The following is a 26,024-nucleotide window of genomic DNA, read 5'->3' as shown; positions in this document are numbered from 1 at the left end:
TCCGAAGTCCGAAGGCAAAAGGTGCAGGCAGAATTCCAGGAAGGCAAAAGAGGGGTAAGAACGCTAGGCTGAGCAACAAGTAGAGAACTCAATACCGAGCAACGGGAATCAGGTAAGAATGGTATAAATAACCCGGCGTGCCGCACGGTAGAGCAATTGCAGGTGTGTTAACTCGTGCGGCAGCGCTTGTTAGTAGTAATCCGCTGCTGGTGCTGATTGGCTCGCTTATGTGTTGATCTCAGCTGGCTGGTGGTCGTGACAGTACCCCCCCCTTCACGGGCGGCTCCCGACGCCCGAGATGGCCGATTAGGATAGTCCCTGTGAAAGTCACTGATTAGTGTAGGGTCCAAAATATCCTTCTCTGGAACCCAAGATCTCTCCTCGGCACCAAAACCCTCCCAGTCGACTAAATACTGAAGGGTACCGCGGTTCCATCTGGAGTCAATGATCTTGTGGACCATATAAGCCAGGCGCCCCTGAATGCGACGAGGAGGTGGCGGGTGATGTTGGGGAGCCGCAAGGGGCGAGCGGTAAACAGGTTTCAGGAGGGAGACATGAAATGAGGGGTGGATTCTGAGGGTAGGGGGGAGAGCAAGGCGGAAGGTAACCGGGGTGATCCAGGAAAGAATCCGGAAGGGACCGATATATCTAGGCCCAAGCTTTTTGGAAGGCTGATGTATAGGTAGGTTCCGTGTAGATAACCAAACAAACTGTCCTTTCCGAAAACGAGGGGCTGGTCTGCGGTGTCGGTTGGCGAATTTGGCGTGGCGCTGGGTTGACTTAATAAGAGCTGTCCTCGCCATTTTCCAGGTCCTTCGCAGTTTGGCAATACTGCAGCCCAATCCAATGCTTTGCCTGTGAGCAAGGAAAGTGCGAATCCGATCCTCTCTCGAGTTGAAAAAAGCTCAGGCTGCAGCTGAAAAGCCAGGGAGCACTGAGCAATAAAGCCCCTGCAGCCTGCAGGATTGCCATCATACTTCTCCGGGAGTACAAATGGTAAAGTTGAGGGAGTGGTGGGCGGGGCTGCGGGGGTTGGAGCAGGTGTTTGTAAAAAAGGCGTTGCAGGAATCGGTGCGGGTGCCGGCGAAACAGGGGAAGAAAAAAGCCAGGCGACCTGGTTAGTGAGCAGTTGGAGAGAAGATTGAAGCTGGGCGATGGTTTGGGAATGCTGCGGGAGAAGGGAACGAGGGGTCTGTGCATCTGTGGGATCCATAATCAGGCTCGGTATTCTGTAACGCTGCTCTGTAGAGGTGACAAGGATCCGATGCAGATGCAGGAGTTGCAGGGAGGTAAGTAAATGTACCGAGCAAATCCAGGAGCTGAGTCGTAGTCCGAAGGCGAAGGTAGGTCGAGATCCGGTAAAGGCACTGGTGGCGAACAATCCAAAACGTGAGACAGAATCGTGGTCGAAAAGAGAGCTACAGGGTCAAATCCAAAACAGGCAATGATAGCAAACAATCCAAGGGGCGAGACGAGATCCGAAGTCCGAAGGCAAAAGGTGCAGGCAGAATTCCAGGAAGGCAAAAGAGGGGTAAGAACGCTAGGCTGAGCAACAAGTAGAGAACTCAATACCGAGCAACGGGAATCAGGTAAGAATGGTATAAATAACCCGGCGTGCCGCACGGTAGAGCAATTGCAGGTGTGTTAACTCGTGCGGCAGCGCTTGTTAGTAGTAATCCGCTGCTGGTGCTGATTGGCTCGCTTACGTGTTGATCTCAGCTGGCTGGTGGTCGTGACAAGTGCGCTGTATTGGGAGCAGTAGAGGGACCCTTCCCAAGTAATATAGGTTATGGGGTGAGAGAATGGAGTCCCTCTAGCTGTAGACCCCTGATGGTGAGAGCATCACCAATGCTCGACAGCGTGTCAAGGCGCAGTCATGGCTGAACATGAGTGCAAGGCACATCAGCAGCTGTGTGTATGAGAAGCCCAGTAGCGGTCGGGCACGAGAAAAGGTGCCCGGCACCTGTGTGGGTGAGTTAACAGTGGGGTCTGTGCACAGGAGAAGGTGTGCCGACAGCTTGGAAGTCCAAGACCAGACTGGTGCAGGAGTGCCAGAGCCAGTCATAATGTGGAGGAGCAGGAGGCTCAAACCTGGAGAAAGAGCGGGGAAGCGGGAGGCTCCAAGAGGGTGAGACACTGGAGAGTAGGGTGCTCCTGGTAAATTTTTACCATTGGAGGGTGATGCTTGTCGAGCAGATTTGAATCTGCCGAACATTTTTTGCCTATTCTGCTAAGATAATTGGAAAAATCCACCACACCAGTATGTAACGCTGGTAGAGAGTAGCACAAAAAGACCTGGAGCTGTAATTACTGCCAAAGGTGTTTCCATCAAGCATTGGGTTCATAGGTTTGAATAATTACACAACAATTTTATGTACGTTTTTTTTGTTTTCTTTAGACAGTTGCTGTAAGTCATTGAGACAGACTGTCAACAGGTGTACTTTTAAGAACATACAGCTGTAGAAAGCTGGTGCTTTGATGATCTACAGCTACATCTGTGGGTGATGCTACTTACAGTAAGTGGCCTGTCTTACTTTTTTGACAGTGGCTGCAGTCTCTCTCTTGTGTAGTTCCTGGTGAGAGGAGGAAGATCACTTCATCCAAGCAATTCGTTGATGGAGGACTCTCCCATCCCGCCATGAATGTGGTATGAGTAGCTGTGATTTGTAAACAGTGTGTTTACCTGAAAGCCGGTCTAGGGTCTGAAGTGTAGATGTGTGTGAGAAGCAGGTTGTGTACAGCCACAGCCCCTGGGATGCTGCTCTGTGAATGCCACAGAGGCTGTAATTTACAGCTGGAAGGAGTCCACACTGTGAACTGGGGCTCTGAGACAGACAGTGTCCACAGATGTGCATCCATTAAAAAGGTGGCTGCATTTTGCCTGAGACGTGGCTGGGCTGGACAGCAGAGTGCTGTGTAAACACCTGGGAGTGTGTGGTGTGCAGGAAGACAGCAGGTTGAGGAGCTCAGAGGGGTTTTATGTGCCGGCAAATAAATACAGGCAGAGGTTCCAAAGGCGCATCGATAGAGCAAGGCTGTCAGACTGATAAGGTCTTCTTGCCTGCCCTGTCGTGCCCAAGTAAATGTAAAAGAGGCTAAAGACCAGAAGCAGGCTGGAAGGACCCCAGCTCAGGACATGAATACCTGCCAAGCTGCTGGCTCTGTGGCAGCAAGTTGTGTCTGGCAAGGCTCCACCGCAGGGACAGAGAAAAGATCTGGCAGGGGTGATTGCATGCCAAACTGGGAAACTGTGCATGATGTTGTGGAATTTTAAAGGGGAAGACAGCTGTGTGTATTCGGTTGTGATTATGCACAGAGCAGGTCAGCATCAAGCCCACCCAGTGGGGTGGGGCCAGCATCTGTTACACTCATCTTACCCTTAAAAGTATTCAGTTGAGCAGTAAGATATTAAAAAAAAATATTCCATCCATTTCCTAACTGCTTTATCCAATAAAGGGTTGCGAGTAAGTCAGAGCCTATCTCTGAAAGCAACATACAGGGATACACCCTGGATGGGACACCTGTCTACAGTAGTCAATAAAATATTACATTAAAAAATTGTACATGCATAGTTTTGTAATTTCACGAAATGGTAGACCATCAGAAGAGTCTGAACATGTTTTCAATGCACTGCATTTCCACAGACCTGTTTTTTTCACAAAATGATTTTGTTTTCATTGGGCAAGATATGGCACTGCTGTAGCACAGAGTGATGAAGAAGAGTGGAAAGGTTGGGTGTTGGATATCAGGTGTTGAGGGCTGCATGGATGTGAATTGCCTTGATGGGCCAGTAACACCTTAGTGTATTTCCTGCCCTGATCAACTGCCCTCTTAACATAAGCCCTGGGCAATTTTCCACACCATTCAGGGGTAATGTGTGGGGCTGAAAACAGGTGTGACTGGACCTGTGATTGAGAGGGGGGCCTGGGAACAGGAAGAGTATACAGTTTGACAAGTTGTCTTGTCTGGTCTATGGATGCACTGGTTATTCTGGGAGATGAAAAAAGGGCCTAGAACCTTTAATAATTGCTATTTGGCACAGTTGTACTCAAGGCAGGAATAATTCTTGCTTGAGGCAATATCATAACAACTTCTATCAATGACTAGTCATCAATGAAAAGCTTTTCAGAAAAAAATCCTTGTATTTAACTATTTGGCAGTTCCTAAACTGTAATAGAGGAATACCATTTCTTTTACTTTGCTCAGAAAGTTACAGTTGTACTGTCCAATAAACAAAAATTTGTTTATTGTCCAAAAAACAAATTTTACTCCAATCCAAAAGTTTTTCCGCAGTCCTCCCAAGAAGAAATATTAATATAATCTCTGTAAGAAGAATCCATTTAATCACACGGAATCTAATTTCAGATTAAAGGAAAATTACATGTGAATGCTAATGTTTGCTACAGTACTGTATATGCTATCCATGTTAAAACAAACTTTTTAGATTACATTTTTCTAAAAATAACTTTTCATTAGTTTTAGTAAAAACGTACTTCCATCATCATACACTGATTTATGGAATGATTGGTTAATATTATTTGTAACCCCTATATTACAAATACTTTCACAAACAATACAATCACAATTAATTAATGTCTTTCTCAAATTCTTGTTTGTGCATACACTGTAATTGTTGATCAGCATGGGTCAAATTTACAGCCCTTGTACAAGACTACATGTGCACATGCTCCAGACAACACATAATCACCAACTTGAAGTAAACTTCATCAAGGACTGATGTGCTTCTCACAGAGATCACTCATCCTCACCAAGGGGTGCTCCTCTCAAAATCTCACCATATCATATCTGGCTGAGGAATCCTTCCCAGAACTTTGCCTGTTTGTCTCCATTGTAGTTCAATGTTCAATGTTTGTCGAAATTTACCTTCTTCCACCAATAAAAGTTTTAATTAGAAATATTCACTTAAAAATACATACTGTAAACCAGCAAAACGGGACATTATTGGAATGAGGTGAATATTATAAGGCACTGTGAGTTCAGAGTTTGCAGGCAGATTTTTACTGCATATGCAATTTTCTGAACAGAAACTGAAAGTCAATGGCCATCAAGATAATTCTAGTCAGTCACACCTGGTTACACCTACTGTATATATTGTAGTTTTCCAGTCTCAGGATTCCTCACCACCACAAAGGTGCACGTAGCACAGTATTGGCCTGAACCAGTGATCTCAAAGCTGCTGGGCTCATCTTACATTCTGGGAGGACAAATTAAGTCAGTAATGCCCTTCACGTTTTATGGGAAAATTTGAAAGGCTCATTGACCCCTTTCTCAGTCTGAAATTGCAAGGCATCTGTTCATTCTAATGAAATGCTGTTTAATAATAATTGAGCAATCACCACATCTGCTAATGACTTACTCCAAAACATGTCCTTAGAATTACTCATGTTTATGGCAAATCTATATGTGATATGTTAAAGAAAAGACAGACTGATAATATGAAAAAAATCAACAGATGCTGTCTTTTATAAATAAACAACAAATATGAACAGGTCTGAACAAAACCCATAACAGTGATGTCTGATTTGATAGGTACATTTCACTATACTTATCTTTTATCACTATACTGTGCTTATCTTTCATCCTAGGACGAATTAAAACATTCACACAAGCAAAGTGTTTAAAATGCTTCTTTAAAATGCTTTGGAGGCACGTTTTAATAAAACACTTCTTTTTGGCTTGTAATACTCATGCATTACACCTCTCTATTTCATAAAACGTGTAATTTAATCAAAGCTCACTTCTCTTTTTTACTGATAAGTGTTGCACAAAACCCTTCAATTTGTTATGTCCACAATGTTACTGTTCATCATAAATTACAGAGTTGCTCTGCTGATAAATATATATTAAATAGTGGCACGTGAATTGCAAAGCACAGGTGCTAAATAAAAATATGATTTTTAATATTGTGTCTTTAAACAGATTTTATACAAGACACAGCAGAGTGAAATGGAAACTTACTATATTATGAGCTTTAATTCTACATTAATTCTTTAGTGCTAGACAATATCGTACCACACAGGTCCCATTTAGCCAGTTTTGTCAAAAAATAAGTCTTCAGTATTTAATCTTCACTTACAAAAAATAATTTAATGCTCACCATTGTCCTGCATTCCTGGATATTTTTTCATTCAGTAGTGCTGTTTACCTACCTATTCCTCATCTTATTTTCACTGGAGTTGCTTGATTGACGTATTCAGATTTTGAAATTGCAATAAAAACTGTTTTTTTTTTCAGTTCTCATTCTCCTATGAATTTCACAGGACCACATCATTGAATCTCTCAAAAACTCCCCCTTATTTATTCAATAATCTGATTCTGAAGGGAAGGTGCTTTTCTAAAGATCCATGGCTCTGGTTTTGCCCCGAAGGATACATTGATTTGAAGAGTTGAACTTTTTGTATTACAATTAGAATTAACAGGCCTGAAAATATATTAAAACCAAGGTATAATACAAATCGTTCTTAGAGAATGGTCTGACAAAAGGAATAAATCATCATGATTTAATCGGTGTTCCATCAAAATGCTGCTTCCTTTAACCATTTTTCACATTGGTTATTTGCTTGCATTATAATGTGAAAATTTGTATCCCTCTGAAGAATTTCTTTGACCCTTCCATCAGAATTCCACTAATTGGTGTATAAAAATGCTTCTTCAATATTCATTTGAAGTGCATGTGTTAATTAGGGGCAGCAGAAATCTGGCATATGGAGCAATTTGCTTTTTTCACAGCTCTGTTCCTTCATGTATGTATGGCTGTATTACCTTCACCCCTCTCAACTCATGAAGTAGCCCAGGCTTCCTCTGATATTATATTCTGGTAAATACTTAACAAGTGAAACTTAGAGCATCCAATAATAGTGTTGAGGCTAATATTAAGGTATGGTTCATAGTGAGAAATTATGAGATATACAGACAAAAGCTCAGCATTACAGAAATGAAAAGGCAGACTGTTTAAGATTGGACTGAATATATGAGAGGAAATATTAAAGGTGTTCAAGATTAAATCAACTACAATAGTGAGTGAGTAAAGACCCAGTGAAATTATAGGAAATGCAATACTGAAGATTGGTAGAGGTGTAAAAATAGGAAGAGGGGGAAATGACATGGAATGACAGGACTAAGCAGGAATGTGGAATGTGGAGTAAATCCTGCTATATAGAGATAGAGATAGGCAGCAAATCCAAGTAACTAACCTCACATAAAAAGAAGACTTATACAGTAACACAGTACATTGAGAGAGAACAGAAAACTTATAGAACTATGAACAAGCATGAGTATATAACTCTATAAGACAACTTTTCTGTTATTGGGCTTAAAATGTGTCACTGAAAATGAAGAGCAACTGTAAGATGATTAATTTTCTTTATACTAGTAGAGTTCAAAATGCAATTAAGATCATTACAGTAAATTATTGAAAAGCATTAGAATACTGTCTCATTACAGTACTTTACAAAGCAGCAGAGAGAAAATTATCAAATTCAAATAAATAAGTAGGTACTGTATACGTAGCAAAGTCCTCTATTTTAAAAACAATATACTGTAATTATGGATAATTGTTCTTCATCAAACCCTTTATTTGTCAATTTACTTGTCACAGAGGTATGAGATAGAGTCCCACAGCGAAACAGTATACTGTCATAACCGCAGGATAGCTCTGTCTCCCATAATTTGTTAGGTAAACTGTAAAATATGTGCCAACTCCATCTTATTTCCCAAGAGTCTCCATTATCTTGATAACTTTTCCAGGGACTACCTCGACAGAGACTAAAATTTTAAAGCGTTAAAAGAAAAGTCCAGCACCAGCTAGATTCGAACACACAACCTGCCAGTTGGTAGTCACGCACCTAGACCAGCAGGCTACAAGATAGCTTGCATGAACAGGCAGGCGAAACAGCCCTACACAGCCCTGTCGCAGTACACGGATATAATCATACCGTTATTAAATTCATGAGATACGCGATTCCATATTATATTCCCTTTTAATCAAATTCTAAAAGTATGCTTGTTGACTCCGGTATCACGTTAGTTAAAGACTTCGAAGCTTACGATGTTTAGGGAGAAATGGAATACTGGTGTGTATTTTTTTCTTTAAAGTACCAAGACCAGCTATATACTGTATGTTTATGTTCCAAAATTAATATCGTTTATGGCCTTCACACGCATTACAGTATGCTCATATTCTTTTTATGCTCAGCTACTAAGATTTCCCTTCAGTGGTAAAATTCAATATCTACAACGGGCACAGTAAAGACGTTTACAGTAAGTCTTTCTACGACAGACCAACGGACCACGAGTGCCCCTGTTGGTCAACCAATCACGCACCGCGGTACCCCGTGTCATCTTACCTGCGGTACGTGTCTGTACCACTCACTTTGAATGGCTGCATCTGTATATTGTTGCAAAAGTAATTTGTTCTTGGAGCTCATTGTTAACATCTCCAATCCTTTCACACAAAAATTATTTGAGTGATTTGACCTTTGATCTTCATAATGAAAAGAGATTTGTTTCATAGAAAATCTCTTGTGAAGGGCAGTTTCCTAGCTCTGAGGTATTCACAAATTCTCTGTCACAAAAAAAGCAAAAGAAGACTGAAATTATTTACCACTAATGTTCCACTAATAACAGCAGGTTAGATGTTTCTCATGCTTGCATTAGATTTGTAGCATTTGAGGTAAATTCAAAAATGTGTGGAACCCATACTATCAGACCCTAAACACAGGCAGTATTGTTAAGATATCTGTCATTGCACTTCTAATGCATTTGTATTACTTCTTTCCAATCAACATATTACTATGTATATATGGTACACTTTGCCTTACTGTAGTTATCCAATTTTTGTGGCAATTTATTACAATTATCTATGAAATACCACTTTACTTTGTTGTACTATGTTTTACATAGTCTTCACCATGATATATTTCACTAAGCTACATTTCATTTTTCTAAATGCAGTCAACAGTTTAACTTTTTTTAATAGCCAGGAATCGAAAACATACCCATACATTTGACCTTTAGTCTGTTTATCCTTTTTTTGTATGTGAGAATGCTACACAATTCTTATTTTGGAGTTTCAAGTTCCAGATGTTTATGATTAGTGAGTTCTAAGATTTCACAATGCCAGTCCTTTGTATTACCATATCCTGAGAAGTGACAGTAATTATAGTTATATTCATATCACACAGTAGGAGGTCTCTGTTAAGCACGTCCTTACTACTTAAAAAAACTGAAGAGTAACAATTTGTCTGACCTTGAAAGCCCAGAAGACTGTGACATCATTTGTTTCCAAAATTAATCCCAGGGAAGTACCAAAATAAATCAAAACATATTAATGCGCATCATTTAATTCCTGAATTTATGTCCAGTACATTTCAATGTAACAATGTCAAATAAGGTAACTTATCCACACAACCGATCCCTATGTGAAAATTGAGTCATCAGAAATGGTATCAGTGAATTTTTGTCAGCCTGACAAAATGGTACTGGTAAAGACGTTTTTTTTATATTGTTATTCCTCTATTCTATGCCTTTAGAAAAAAAATATATCATCTAGGAAAGGCTTTACAGGCCTTCACAGGACAAAATGCTTTTATAGTATATAACATTTCATCTGCATTATGTTTCAGAAGAAAACATATACCTTATCCAATTTAATGTCTTGATGATAATAAATGATTCCATTTTATTTTCTTTTATTTTTGTTTTAGTCAGACATCACATTTTAATACTTGACCAAGCAAGCTCTGTTACTGGTATTTATTATTCCATCTTTTTATTCAACAAGATCAACTTCTCATTAGACATACTCTGTCAGCACAGGGTATCCAGTACTGTTTCCCTGGGGGATGAGAGGCAGCCTAACAAGCAGTCTGTTTAGCTTTGCTCAATGTAATGTGACTGAGCAAGGTGAATCAGTCCCAGCCTATGTCCCTCCCACATTTATAGAAATATAGAGCTTAGTGTCCACATGAGTCACCAACTATAAAACCAATATCCACCATGCAGACCATTCATTGTGCTTTTCAGATTGATTAAAACATTCTAAATACTTCATATAGTATACTGTATATTAAATTGTATTAAGGGTGTTAATAATTGAATGAAAGAAGATTACAAATTATAAATTACAAATATCAGTGAAATCAATATCAAGTCTTGACATCGTGGAAATACAGACCATCATACAACACATATTTTCTTCATTTTTTCTGGCACAGCATGGTAACAAAGTACAGTAATAAAGCTGTAATCAGGTGTCAATCTTAAAAAAGATAAACATTCACATTGACACACAACGTTAGTTTCTGCTACACACAGATCTGTGAGAATAAGATCACTTCACTATATTAAGTGTACACATAATACAGTAAATACAGAATTGTACCAGGCAACTGATGCCACATAAGAAAAAAGAGGGAGATCTGTATGTTATCAAGTAAAAGATTCCTCTTAGGATAAACGTTGTTACTAAAAGGATGCAAAACAATCACAAACCTATTTTACCTATTCAAAATAATGCACCACTAACAGAAATTGGCATTTTCAATAAATATACAACACCCCTATTTAAGGCCAAGTGGTCTCTGAAGTGCTCAAATTACTTAAAAGTTCTGCAGTCGCAGTCTGTTAAGGATATTCTTTCAATACCCTATTTGTTCCTGCTCTCACTTTTCCTTCTCTACTACTACCATATCTCCCTGTTTCTGTACACTTCTCTTTATCTATTCTTGGAGCCTGCTTTGCCTGTCTCATCCTACTTGAAGACTGAATTAGTGAATTAACTTCAATTTGTGTCAGTCCAAGTTATAAATTAGTACAGCTATTTGTTGGTTCACTGCTTCAGGGACACAGACAGCTGCACATACCAAGGCTGCCCAGTGTTTTAAAGAACAGAGCATTTTGATGGGAAATTTAAACTGTGGGATATTCCCTACAATATAATGTTATACAAGAATTATGGACTGGATAATGCATCCCATTGAAAAAAATCCAAACCTGTCATACTCTAATCTGAATTATATTCCACATGGCAGTCATATTTGTCATAAAAACATAAAGTTGTACAGACATGAGACATTTATACACACCTAACGTACAGTTTATACAGTAATACATTTTATTCATAAGCAGTTTAAAAAAAACAAATGTGCTGAACAATCATATAATGTACACATTGAACAGAAGTGAAAAATAATAGAGTAAGATTGTTAAATAAAGAGTAAAAAAATAAAACTATACTAAAATTACATTACAAACACGAGTTCAGGACAGTTTTAAAACTGTTCACAGCTGCAGTCTCTAATGCACATGAGCAATGAGTTTCACAATTGTTACAGAAGCTCTATTGTACATCGCATGCTACCTGGTCTTTGATGGAGTAAGAAGGCCTCAGTCAGCATATCTATCATAGTGTTGGACTATACTTATACAACAAACCCTTAAAGTAACCAGTTAATTCTTAACTCAATAGGATGTCAACGCAATACACACAGATGTAGAGGCACTGTAATTTTATTAGCACACAATTCTGGACATACTGAAGTCTATGTAAATGTCTGATTTTGGCCAACTAAAAGCATATCAATTTTTTCAGCATCAAACAAGGCTACAGGTAGCTTCAATCTTTCATGTGATGCAATGTCAACCATGACACCGAAATCACCACCTTTGCATAATTGCTATCGATTTCCAATAAGCATAACCTAACTCTCATTCAGTTTCTGATGCATCCATTTCTTATTTAAATGAGTATGGTGAGTAAAACTGATTGTGATCACCATAACGGTGAAACCAAAATCCATGATCAAAGAGTAAAGGTCTCAGCACAGAGCCCTGTGGAACACACTGAATAACTGAGATTTCACCAGATTTAAAACAGTCAATGTTCCCAAAGTGGCAAAGTGATTCTCATAAGGTAACATATATTTGACTGTTAATAATATAAAAAATAGGTTTGAGTTTATTAAAACAAAATCTCTATATACTTCTTGAGTCTGATCACTCTAGCAACACTGCAACACGATACATAAACAACAGAAAACTATTTTTTAAATTAAATTTTACTTTAATGCTTAAAGATCTGCTTCCGGTCATTTCCATGTTTTCAGTCATGTTTTCAGAAAAAACATTTTTCAAAGGCTTCTATCAGTTGATTAACTAAGAAATTATAAGGCTATTACTGTACATTTTTTGGACACAAGCACAATAATGAAGACCAAATCCAAGATATACAGTAGTTTGTCACTGGCACTTGGGTATGGAATAGGCAATAATGTACATTTGAAATACAATGTACTGATACAACCAGAATTTATTTTAAATTTAATTTAGCCGTATATACTTTACTGTATATATGTACATACTGTATTTACAATGCTCTGTAAAAGTATTCACTCCTGCCAATAATATCACATTTATGTGAAATACCACACTGTATGCATTTTTAACACATTATTTTTTTTCCAAAAGAGTAATTTTCAATCTGAGCACATATAGTATACTTCAAGGAAGGTAAATGTCAGCCAAACCTGCAAGGAATATTCTGCATAACAAACAAAACTTACTGATTGCATAAGCTCCCTCCGTTCGTACAGTACCTTGGTAGAAATACCTTTGTTAGCAATTACTTCTGTCAGTATTTTTGGATAGGTCCCTACCAGCTTTACATAATTTAATGCTGTAATTTTTTTCAATTTTTCCCAAAATGGAAGATTGTTTTAGTTCATTGGGGATAGTTGATGGACTGCATTTGTCAAGCCTAGCTGTGAATTTTATGTTGGGTTCAAGTCAAACCTAAGTCCGGCATCCACTTTTTTAGACTCTCTGGGGACTCAAACAGGTTTTCCTCTAGAAAAAAACCCCGTAATTTCCCCTTAATCATGACAAAATTCCAAGTTCCTGCTGAAGGAAAGTATCCCCAAAATTTGCTTGTCGTCTGGGACAGTGCTACTGTAACTGGGTGGTGTGTTGTGTTCAGTTTGCAGCAACTGAAACTCTATGTATTTAGACCAAAAAGTTAAATATATGTCTCATCTGAACATAAAGCTTCCTAACACAAATCTACAGTATATCTCGGATGAGATTTAGATAGATAGATAATACTTTATTAATCCCGTAGGGAAATTGATGATTTTTAGCATTTAAGTCTTTTTTACTAAAGGCTTTTTGTGGCTCTCACTCATACAGACTAGCTTTGTGGAAGGTCAGAATTATTGCTGATGTACAGTATGAATGGTGAATTCTATCTCAGACATAGAAATTTACAAAACTTTCAATGTAACTGTAGGCTGTATAGTGGCATCATCCCTAACCTGTTCCTGTTTGACCAGCTGGTCAGTTTTTTGAAGGGTAGTGTGATCTACTGTAGATAGTGTCTGCGTGATGTACTGTGAAATACTGTATATTCTCATTGGACTTCATGAATGATTTCTCGTATAGCATATCACTATAAGAGTTATGGCTGGAAATTCAATATTATCTGATGGATCTTAATGAGTCACTAATCACTTTAATTACACACAAACTATTCTTTTGTACCTAAGCTGATTTAAGTTTGGAGTAGGAAAGAGGCTGGCTATTTATGCAGCTGAGTATTTTCTAATTTTCACCAAAATCTAACTTATTTACATACATGATTTATCAGTTTGGAGTATATTGCACCGTATAAATGGTGAATTCTTTCTTTCAGTGCTATCTGAAAACATTTTGGTTCTAAAAGTGAGACAACAACAAGTGGAAAATTTGCCGGGGGATGAATAATTTTGCAAGACACTGTATATATATATATGAACAGAGGTTATATTCATGCTGAAAAGTAAGAAAACGCAATACTTTGGTTCTAGAGTCATCTTCAGATACAGTATGTTCCACTTTATACTTTTCAGAGTGGAATTAACCTGTACTTGTTTCTTTGCATTTCACACACTAGCAACTCCCCACCTTACATATCACAAAACACACATTAACTATGTAAATTCAATGTTAATAAAGAGCTCTCTGAATAAATACATGTATGTTTAATCTGTTACATTCCAAGTTCAACTTTGACCATACAATATCACATGGTTGCCATAAAATAATACACTACTAATGTACTCCACACACCAACAATCCAAAAAAAGATTTCAAGCTCAATTTGAATGACATGTAACTGACATGGCACAGCATAGAGTTATCAGATTCACAGATCCCAGCATATCTATTTATCTCTCAAAGAATTCACAGCAAGGTTATTTAAAATACACACCTACTGTAACAATCAGCAAGAAACAAGAGAGAGAAGTTTTCAAAGACATCGTGAGTGAGATACAGAATCACATGGTCCGACACAGCCTAGAGGACTAACAGTGACCTTCACTACGTAACAGAAGCTGTGTCCAACCTGCTGTGATAAGCAGAAGGATGGGAAAGATAGGAATCTTAAACAAACAAATACACGTAAATACAGGAAAAACTGAAGCAGCAGCACAGCTCTATTGAGTTAATGTTGTGTTATGGCTGACAGAAACATTTTTTCTTCCTATTAAATACTTAAGGCTTTTAACTTCTATTCAAATGGAATAAAGCAGGAAAAGATGGAGCTTTTCACAAATGCATGGTCACGCTATCAGACTTTGCACTTTGGGTCTAAATTATTGAACGTTCTCATTTCAAAGGGCCTCAGTGACACTAACAACATACTGTACACACACAAAACACAAATGTGCAAATACAACAATGTAGACATTTTAAAAGCTGTTGTATGTTCATTGGTCACACCAACCCCTAGTTTGTATCACTGTTTTGAAAGCAGCAAAAAACATTTAAAAATGTCTTCAGGTAAAATGGAAGGTGGGTTTATGTGCATTGTAGAGCCAGATGTTCATCAGCTGTGGAGGTATGTTCCCTGCCAATCAAGCTTGAGAAAATGCAGCATTTCCTAAGGGTGGTCGCATCGGGGAAGCTTGTGCACTAAAGAAGGCAGCTGAAGGATTCCCATGAGTGTGTTGGATGGGATTCTGTGGCGCTCATGGAAGAAGCTTAATTTTTGTCTTTTACTTCCATTTCATTTTCTCAGGTTATTCTGTGGAAATATATTTCCAATGGAAAAACAGACTCTTTACATTTTGTCATCAAGGTATTTGTCAGATTGGAGCACATAAAACTGAATTTCAAGAAGGTACCTGCCATCACTCCTTCAAAACTAGTATTGTATGTAGGGATAGATTATACAATATGTGCCATTTTGTTAAACCTCATATTTGATATTTGATGTTTAGGTTTTGAAATTCAAACATTTTATTCTTATTTATAAAACCACTCATTTTAATTTTATCTGCTATAAAGACATTTATTTTATATCTGAAGGCTAGAGTTGGAGCCAGTAAAAAGATATTTAAAAAGTCTTGGTTTTATGTTTCTAACAGCACAAATCATTAATTTACACAATTAGCTAATTCCCATTGGTACGTTATTTAGAATTGATTATGGATGATCAATTCTAAAACAACCATAACTATTTTAAGGGTAACATTAAAGCTATTTGTTTTCTTAATAAAAGAGATTTGTCATAGTAATCAATCACTACCAGACTTAGAGAATGCTGTACATACAGTTGTTCATTTCATGCTCAAGCTCAGTGAGAGTGTGGGCGATATGCAGATAGGAGAAAAATCAGCTGTTGTAACACATACCTAAAATATACAGTTCATACTGATTACCATTTAAACATGAATTTACCATTTTAAATTCTTAATAGAGTTTGCCTTTAACATTTTTAAAAAGACATCTGTATACAATTCTAGCAGTGTTGAGTAATTAGATAAAACCGTACAATTGTTTAAAATGCATTAAACGTTCAAAAAGGATAAGGAGGTTAAAAGAACACTAGTGTCCAATATTTCAAACTAAAAGTAAACAATTAACTAGACTAAAACCAGTAGATGGAAGTGCTATAGGCCCACTGTGGAAGACTCATATGTAAATGAGAGACCTCCTGGGAAAAACTAAGGTTGCTGCTGGAGGAGGTGTTAGGGGGGCCAGCAGGGGGCGCTCAACCTGCAGTCTATGTGGGTCCTAATGCCTCAGTGTAGTGATGGGGACACTTTACTGTAAAAACGCTTTACATCTCATCTTAAAGATGAGGTCCTGACTCTCTGTGGTCATTAAAAATCCCAGAGTGTTTCTTGAAAAGAGTAGGAGTGTTACCCCAGCATCCTGGCCAAAATTCCCAATGGCCCTTACCAATCATGGCCTCTTAATAATCCCCATCTATGAATTGGCTTCATCACTCCGTTCTCCTCCCCACTGTTAGCTGATGTGTGGTGAGTGTACTGGTGCATTATGGATACCAGGTGGAATCTGCACATTGGTGGTGGTGGAGGGGAGTCTCCATTACCTGTAAAGAGCTTTGAGTGGACTATCCAGAAAAGCGCTATATAAGTATAAGCAATTATTCATTATTATTATTATTACATGAAATTGTATTGACAATCTCAGTGGATAGTTTTTGTTACATATACCTCCTCTGCTATTATTGACCTTATTTCCAGTGAGAAAACAGAAGAAGATTTGTTTAGTTGAACTTCATCATAATCAGATACATATATACATTATAGTTTCTTTCAATTTCATAACTTAAGAAGGTTTAAAATTGATGTTGTTTATTTTAGAGAAAACAGATATTTCATATTTGTAATAAATATATCATAGCCTTGAGATGGAATTAATTATATTCAATTGTCAGTTAGTACTTGTTTAGGCTTAAAAAGAATTCATTTGAATCCGAGGTCGCAGTTATTTATCTGAGATTGAAATGCTTTATTTTGGGGATTTCTGCAATGCATTTTAATCATTTTTGGAGGTTAGGCCCTGATGATTTCTGGAATGTGTCTCTAAAAGAGACTATTGTAGCAGAGCAATTTCATATTTCCCAAAGAAAAGAGCTACTTAAAAATGCCCTCCTGGGATGGGGGCATCCATCATAGCTGTAGCCCACTGGTGATACATATTCATTATGTACCATCTCCCATGAGCGCTGTCTTTCATGGCTCTAATGTGATGTGGTAGTGGGTGAAAATATGAGGGTGAAGACATGTAAAAGGAATTGAGTCAAAATGATCTGAAATACAAATCATTTCACTACACACTCAAGAACACAAAACAATTGCTAGTGTGATTTGTACACCACAAATCATTTGTAAGATTGTCTTTGCAATTGAAGTGGACTGCTTTGGATGCTGATTTTATTGTAGAAGTCTTAGTCCCATTGGGCTCTGCACTCTTTCTTCAAGTTTGCTAATTCTGCTGAATTGCTGCAATTTGTCTGGTTTAAATTCCTGTGTTAAACTGTCCAAGAGGACAGTGTTGCTGTAACTGCATTTACCTTGACAAAAACAGCAGTGGAATAAACAGACAGTAAAACAGTGTCTAGTATACCTGTGTTACATTTTCAGTAGGTCACTTACTGTATTTCATCACGTGGGTATGGAGAATTATGTTGACTCCTCCAATTTAAAAGAGATTATCAGTTCAATAGTTGATACTAATTAAAATTCAATTATACAGTTTTAAAAGTTTGTTCCATTCAGTGTCATTGGAAGATAGAAAAGTGACTTGGCCTTGGCCCTCATTTATGTGACCTGAGCTCTAACTTAATGTGAAGCACATAAGATAAATTAATTGCTTATTGGAAGACTAGATATGTTTTAGAGGGAAACGGCAAAATTTCAATTTCCCAGGGATCTCCCCAACTTTATCACTTTATGTTTGAAAGACATACTGTATATAGACCCAAAATATAAGTAAGAATTGAATTAATTACTATTGATCTACTGCCATATTATTGTAAATACCAGTGAAAAAATCACCTAGATCAAATGGAGAGAGTTCATGCCCCAGGTATTCTCTGCAATTCTACTAACAGTTTCTTGCAGATGTGCAGGTTAATTAAGACAGAAAATGTATTGAAAACCAGGTTGCATTCAGCCTTTTAAGTGTATGAATGCAATGAAAGTAGTATATTTCACTAAGCACATTTTGCACAAAAGGTTTGAAAAAGCTCCACTTAAGAAACACATGAAAAAGGAATTCTACATTTTTTGTGTTATAATGTAGTTAGTTATTCAGACAAAACTGAATATTATTTTGTTCCTAAAAATGTCACCAAAGCTGTAAAACAGGTACCTGCAATTTATATTCCAATGTCCTCAACCCTGCACATTTATGAAAATGTGTCTACATGATATAGGTAATTATTATTTATTTTGATTTTTTATTCTTCTGTCAAATGTTTTCCATTGTCTGCTGTTTTTTGTCTTTTTATATTGTCGATGCTCTATTAACATAGAAAAAAGTAATGAATGTAAATATATTTTTATTAATTTAATCTGCAAAGTAACACACTAATACTTTAGGGTATCTCCCTCTGCTCTTCCTCACTTAAAAAAATGCTGTCCTTGAAAAGCATTTTTAAGAAATACTTTTATAGAAGAATTAAATCAGAAAGGAAAACAATAGATAGAACATGGAAGGGTAATTAAGCAGCACCAAAGACTAATGTCCACTGCAAATGGAAAAACAAGGCAGTTGCAGTGCAGTCTAGAGTTGATTAACATAGGACACGTTCATTCAATTTTTGTTTCCAGGAAGCACACCCTTACCTTGTGGAACAACTGGAATCAGTTTTTTGATCAGCGTCAGCAGCAGGGCAGCAGAACTGATGCAGCACAGTCTCGTTCCTGTTGGGAGACAAATAGAAAATCCCTTTTAAAATAAAGGAATGTTCAAAAGGTGACAGTTCTCCCATGCGTGGTTTAGCTCTCCTGCAAGTAATAGTTAATCATATTTTGTTTCCTAACAGGGCTTTGATGTGCATTTACAAAATGTCAATAGGGCTTCCCATTGTCAGTTTTAAAAGCACTTTTTTCTTCTGGGAGTCTGGAACAAGCTACTCTGCCATCCTGTTGTTACCCTTTCTAGAAAAAGCTAGATGAGATCTTTGGTCCAATTAGGTACAGTACTTATAACCAAACAAGTTACATGGGCTGAATGGCCTCCTGTCATTCTTACTTCTTGTGTTTGCAGAACTGACTGTTACGATCCCTGCCTCCCGGCAACGAAAGAGGCAGAAGAAGCCGTAGTCTTAGTTCATTAGTCCACCTATCAGTGTACGCTTTCACCACCACACCTCCGTCTCATCTTGTATTTAAGCACTAGTCTTTCCCTACCTCCTCGCTCAGTATTGGTTTTCCTTCCGAGATACTTAGTTGCGCTACGCCTTCTACTTCTTCGTACTGTTCTGGTTTCGACCTTGGTTTCTTCCCTTTTACTACGGTTTTTGGATTACGGCTCGGCTTCGGTTGCTCTCTCCCTGTTTGGGTCACTGGCTTCCCCTGGACTCCCGGCCCTCTCCTTCGTCTACGGTATTTGGATCACGACTTGTCTCTATCGGCTCCTGCAAGTGGGTTCATTACTTGGTTTCGGTTTCACTGGCCGAATCCTTAACAGAATACTGAGCCACTTAACATGGAGCAAGAGGAATTTCGCTCGGTTTTGGATCAGCACTGGCAAGCTTTACTCCAGTTACAGGCTTCAGATTTCAGCGCACCTGTCGGCAATGCCGCCTACCAGTAATAGTGAAAGTAACGCTGGAGATGCCGCTTCGGCTCCGCCCCCGCCAGCTTCTACACCTGCTCCTCGACCTCTTCCACTTATAATACCTGACAGGTTTGACGGCAACCCTACGAAATGTCAGGGCTTCTTAGCACAGTGTGCGCTGGTTTTCAGGCTCCAACCGGAAACTTTTTTTTCTCCTCAAGACAAGATTGCCTTCGTAGTTTCTCTGTTAACTGGCCGTGCTCTGGAATGGGCTACTGCCAGAGATTTAAAGGTTTTTTTTGTCGTTCCTCAGCTGGACAAGACTCCGCCTACCACCTCTCATCTATCCGCCAGGGTCGCATGTCTGCACAGGACTATGCCATAGATTTTTGAGTAGCAGCAGCAGAGACTCACTGGGATGATGAGGTCCTTATTTTTCTTTTTCTGCAAGGGTTATGTGAAGAAATAAAGGATTACCTGGTAACTATGCCACAGTTGGGCAGAACTTTGGAGGAAATAATTTCCCAGGTGTTGGAATTCGAATTTAGAATTCGTCAGAGGAGTAGAGAAAGATCTCGGACACAGATACTAGAGGTTCCTCAGCCACCAACTATCAACACTCTAGACTCGGAACAACCTATCGAAATTGCCCGCACCCGTTTAACTCCACAAGAAAGAGAGAGACGCAGCCGAGAGGGCCTCTGTATGTACTGTGGAAAATTAGGTCACTTTAAAGCTGACTGCCCTGCTTTACATTCGTCTTTTGGAAGGACTTCTGTAAGTCACTGGGAGCCTCAGTTTCGCTAACTTCAGCTTATCACCCTCAGGCCAACGGTCAAATTGAGCATATGAATCAAGAACTGCTAACCTACTTACGGACATATATCTCATCTACCCAAGATAACTGGGTGTCATTGCTTCCATGGGCAGAATATGCTCATAATTCTTTGTATACTTCTTCGACTGGCATGTCACCCTTCAAGTATGCCTTAGGTTATCAGCCTCCTCTTTTCCCGGACTCCCAGCCGGACACAGAACTTCCATCTGTTCGGGAGTATATAACAAACCTGCAGGACTTCTGGACGAAGGCTAAAACTGCCCTTCTTCACACTGCAGCTCAGCAGAAGACCGTGGTGGATCGGCACCGTCGAACCATACCCAGATTTAGACGTGGACAATTTGTCTGGTTGTCTACCCATAACTTTCCTCTAAAGCAACCTTCTGGCAAGCTTGCTCCCAGGTTCATTGGTCCTTTTCGTGTCCTCACCCAGGTTACCTCTGTAACTTATCGGCTGGCCTTACCTCCTACCCTCAGGATTCACCCTACATTCCATGTTTCCCTCCTTAAGCCCTTTCGCAGATCCACTCTGTCTGAACCGCAACAAAAAATCCCACCGCCTCAAGTAATTCATGGACTACCTGCCTACACCGTAAATAAGATTCTAGATTCCTGATGGTCTCTAGTGGATTGGGAAGGCTACGGTCCAGAGGAGCGGCCGTGGGTACCGGAAAAGGATATACTGGATTCAAAACTGATCTGGGATTTCCATCACAGTTTTCCTAATTGTCCTGCTAGGGCGACGGGAGCCGCCCGTAGAGAGGGGGGTAATGTTACAATCCCTGTCTCCCGGCAACGTAAGAGGCAGAAGAAGGCGTAGTCTTAGTTCATTTGTCCACCTATCAGTGTACGCTTTCACCACCACACCGCCATCTCATCTTGTATTTAAGCACTAGTCTTTCCCTACCTCCTCACTCAGTATTGGTTTTCCTTCCGAGCTACTTAGTTGCGCTACGCCTTCTACCTCTTTGTACTGTTCTGGTTTCGACCTTGGTTTCTTCCCTTTTACTACGTTTTTTGGATTACGGCTCGGCTTCGGTTGCTCTCTCCCTGTTTGGATCTCTGGCTTCCCCTGGATTCTCGGCTCTCTCCTTCGTCTACAGTTTTGGATTACGTTCTGGCTTTGGTTACTCTCTCCCTGTTTGGATCACTGGCTTCCCCTGGACTCTCGGCTCTCTCCTTCGTCTACGATATTTGGATCACGACTTGTCTCTATCAGCTCCTGCAAGTGGGTTCATTACTTGGTTTCAGATTCACTAGCCGAATCCTTAACACTGACGTAACTTCTTATCTGTACATTTTGGCATTAAACAATTCTCTTCGTAATACTACACTCTTTGAACAGGAAAAGGAATAGGAACAGACTGTTCTTTACAGAAACATGTTTATGCTGAAGGCCTGTTTCAGCATATTTTTACATTCAATGTGTGTCAGTACGTTCGTTGACGTTTTTTAACCAGTCCAGTGATTCAGTCTATTTAAGTCTTTGGTAATGAACCTTTATTTTGTACTTAAAGGGCACAATGCCTTAAATGATCAGTTTGTTTATGAGAAAATGATGTTCCTGAACTTTTGAATTGAGTCCCTGGAGCACCTTTTCATCCCCACAATAGAAAAACAAAACTCTGCTGTATTTGCTGACTTAACACTAATATGTGCAGCAATATCTTCTGACTGAAGCATGTAAAAAGTGAATCTTTAGATGTATGTATGTGTAATATATATTAACAGTTTCATACAGATGAAACTGTATGCTCATGTAGAAATGCTTACGTATGTATGGAAGCAAGAGATAAAACAACAGTGTTCTTGATTAATTTAATGATGGTCCTTTTAAATAGTACATTGTATATTGGCAATTATAAATTTTAAAAAGTAAAAGATCTGCAAATATGGCTGATGTACTATACATTATTATATTATTTTTTTCAAAATTCAGTGCTTTGCAAGCCCATCAAAAACATGTTTCTAGAAGAAACATGAAAGCATGTTGCTAGGGTTTGTAATTATAAAATACTTATATGATAATTTAATCCTACCAACACATTAAAGGATAGTGATATACAATATTTTCTAGAAAATATATTAAAAGCAGAACATTAATTTAACAGAAGCAGTGACCCTTTTATGGTTTCTTATTCACCAGTTTAGAATCCTTCTGGTGCCAGTCACTTTATAACAGCTGTATTGGACATTCTAAAACACAGAGATGAAGATTCTAAAGCAAAATCAAATATCATTAAGTTATTGCTTCCATTTATATGACCCGTAAAGTTTTTTTTTCTGCCAAACATCAAAATGCTGAAACTCTACGATATCAGATCTTCTCAAGAATACAGTATGTAAAACCTACAGATTAGCATTACAAAGAATGACAGAGTAATAATTCTCATTCTAGAATGTTACTCATTCTATATTAACACATGCCACAATCAACACTGCAGCAGTTGAACCTCACCTTAAAATGAGAAGCTGGATGAATGAAATAATCAAAGGTAGCTAGTTTTTGACATTCATTACAAATAGTTCTCCAGCTAGCTAATGCATTTCCAGATTTTCTGTTTTTATTCTCATCCGTAAGACTTGATAAAAGTCAGCAGTGGCGCTAGATCAGAATCCTTGTGTAAACGCAGTCATTTTCTTTCCAGAGGTTGCAGATAAGTATGACATCTTCTAATATTCAGAGATCCTTATAGGGTCCAGTCTCTCATGAAATTGAATTTTAATGACGGTAATAAATAATATGACTGTGGCTGCTAAAGAAATTTTCCAGCATATAAAACGTTATTCTGGTAATAATTCACAATGAATGTCTTAAGAGTTACTAAAAATTATGTTGACTTTGAGACCACAAGGAAGCTGAATTTGTAATCACTCACATGGCTGTTTCTTAGTTTGCTCAGAGCGGTACAAAGCATTTTCATTTTGGTTCTAGTAATCCAGGTTTTCAATCCCATCTTCCCTACATATTCAATAAATAAATACATCCTGTAACCCTACTGTATCTGTAGATGGTTCTGTACTTCAGTCTAAACTGAAAACCCTTGGCGTGATATTCGATTCTGGCTAAACATTCGACCCCCATTTGCAGCATATTGTCAAAACATTTTTTTCAGAAATATCACTAGACTATGCCCTATGCTATCACTAACTGTGGCTGAAAGCTGATCAACACATTTGTGTTCTCTTGAATTGACTACTGTAATGCTCTACTTGCTGCGGTATCTAAATCTACTTTGAACAAACTGCAGTAAGTCCAAAATTCAGCAGCCAGAATCCTGACCAGGTCTAGTGCAAGTGATCACATTACTCCTATGCTGGAGTCCTTGCACTGGCTTCCTGTCAAATTCCGTGTGGACTTTAAAATCCTCATGCTCACCTATAAGGTTCTGCATGGCTTGGCACCTCAGTACCTGTCTGAGCTACTATCGCCCTACTCCCCACCTTGCAACCTTCCCTCTTCTAATTCTGGTCTCCTAACTGTCCTCCCAAGCCCGTCTATATTGTATGGGTGACAGGGCCTTCTCCTGTTATGCCCCCAAGCTCTGGAACTCTCCACCCAAGGATATCAAAGAGTCACATTCTCTAAACTCCTTCAAATCCAGACTCAAAATCTTCTTCTTTAGAAGAGCCTTTACTTACAGTAACTGGTTCCATTCTTCACCCCTCTGCTTTTCTTAGTATCACCATCCACGGTCTCCTCTGTATATTGTAATTGTGTTTTATCTTGTGTATTCTTTTCAGTTATTGTTGTTGTAATTCTGTAAAGCGCTTTGAGAAGCCACCTTTAAAAGTGCTATATAAAATAAAGTTTATTATTTTTATAGTAATATAAATGTATTGTCCAGAAAATACGTAATGTGGTATTTGATCGAAATGTAAAAGATAAATGGTACTTGTGACTACTTCATTATCCCATACTATACTTAACATATCTAAAAAGTCTAACTTCAGGGGTAATCTTCACAAATTGATTTTATATTTATTATAATATTTACATGAAGACTGATCAGAATAATTTATTCTAAATTATTCCAGTGGAATCTGTTCCAGGTACCATACAAATTTAAAGCAAAAAGTAAAGAAAAAGTGTTGTGCAAATTACAAACAAACCCACTTGTCATAAAAAACAAGTCTAACCATTGGGTGATGAATGGAGATTTTATGAAGCAGATCTGAAATAAAAAACTGAATATTGTAAGTCTGATGTGATTTTGGGAGGAAAACACAAATGATTCAGAATTACTCGGAATTAGATTCAGAATTAAAGGAAAAATCAAGCAAATTCCTATTTTTATTTGGAAATAGTATACAGTATATACTGCTTTCAATTCAGAAACCATTTTACCTTGACTAGTGACAATCTCATCATTCTAAAAAATTTGCTTAAAACAAAAAACAACAAACAGGTACCATTATGCCATTTCAACATCTTAAACAGTACGTACCCTCTGGCCCTCACCCAAAGTCGGCACAGCAGTGCACTTTAAAGTGGATTTCAAGATTCGCTAGATTACTCACAATGTCACGGAGCACTGCTAATAAAACAGACAGCATACTCCTGGGACACTGGGCTAGGGAAGAAAAAGGCAATTTACTGAACAGATCACTTTCTCTCTCCTCTGCCTGCTATTTCTATTTTTTCCCCTCTCTTTTTCTCTGTTTTATTTCTTCCACTCAATCCCTGCAATCTATTGCAGTCACAGCACTGGCAACTGGGGGATTCATTAGCAGTAAGGACCGAGGGTGGGGGCAGGAGGGGGTGGGTTGAAAATGTAGTTATTGCATAAAGTTATATTGAGGCATCCTAAGCAGTGAATAAATCTACCACCTGGAGCTTGGAGCATGGACCATTGTAAATGGCAGTAGGAATGGTTCATTATAAAAGCCTCTGAAGGCAACTGATTGAGTGCAAAACATGATAAAAAAAAACACTCATGTATATTTAGTCAGTCTTGAAAAACACTATTGAGGTGATGTGCAATTACAGATTAAGCAGGGCAGATTCTCATAGAGTAGTTTATGATGAACACTTTGTATTGAAAATACTTTTGTATTTTTAATGACTAAGAAACAACAGTGGGATTTTAATTGGGATTGTCCAGTAGGTCAATTGTACTGAAAGTCACAAACTCAGAGATTAAGGATAAGAGCTAATCCTTGACAGCATATAAATAGTTATGAAGAGTACTGACACAGGAGACATTTCTGAAATAAAATCATTGCTAGGTTTATAATCTTGTTCTTCGAATATACAAAAAGATACAGGAGAATGCATTTTCAGTTTTGCGTTGAACTGAAAATACAAACATTTAAACTAATAATATATTTTAAATGACACAAAATGATTATAAAAATAAGAATGGGATGTGTTTTGGTACCAGTGCCCTTTAGGAACTTAAAGTTTCCAAATAATTAATCTAGAATGAGCAGAATAAAACTGCAGTGAACAGTATTTTCTAAGTTCTTAAATCTAATTAAAAAATCTAAGCAGAAAACATATGCTTTCTCATATTAGAGTCATGGAGAACAAGGCATCTGAAATCTAATACTTTGTATTTTTTTTATAGTAACATAGGGATTCCAAACATCT

At 38.3% G+C, this 26,024-nt stretch overlaps 1 protein-coding gene across 2 annotated transcripts in view; it reads right to left on the bottom strand.

Annotated features, from left to right (window-relative positions):
* The window catches only part of iqsec3b (IQ motif and Sec7 domain ArfGEF 3b), a 229,543-nt gene that overhangs the window by 177,611 nt on the left and 25,908 nt on the right, over positions 1 to 26,024 (bottom strand). For both annotated transcript variants that reach the window (XM_015353122.2, XM_015353123.2), the window contains exon 2: positions 18,657 to 18,734. In XM_015353122.2, the coding sequence (XP_015208608.2) occupies positions 18,657 to 18,734 (78 nt within the window). The remainder of the gene's footprint in view (positions 1 to 18,656; positions 18,735 to 26,024) is intronic.

Source organism: Lepisosteus oculatus, chromosome 7 (assembly GCF_040954835.1).
Source record: "Lepisosteus oculatus isolate fLepOcu1 chromosome 7, fLepOcu1.hap2, whole genome shotgun sequence".
NCBI lineage: Eukaryota > Metazoa > Chordata > Actinopteri > Semionotiformes > Lepisosteidae > Lepisosteus > Lepisosteus oculatus.
Note: the sequence above shows the minus strand (reverse complement) of the source record. Positions and strands in the feature narration are given on the sequence as shown.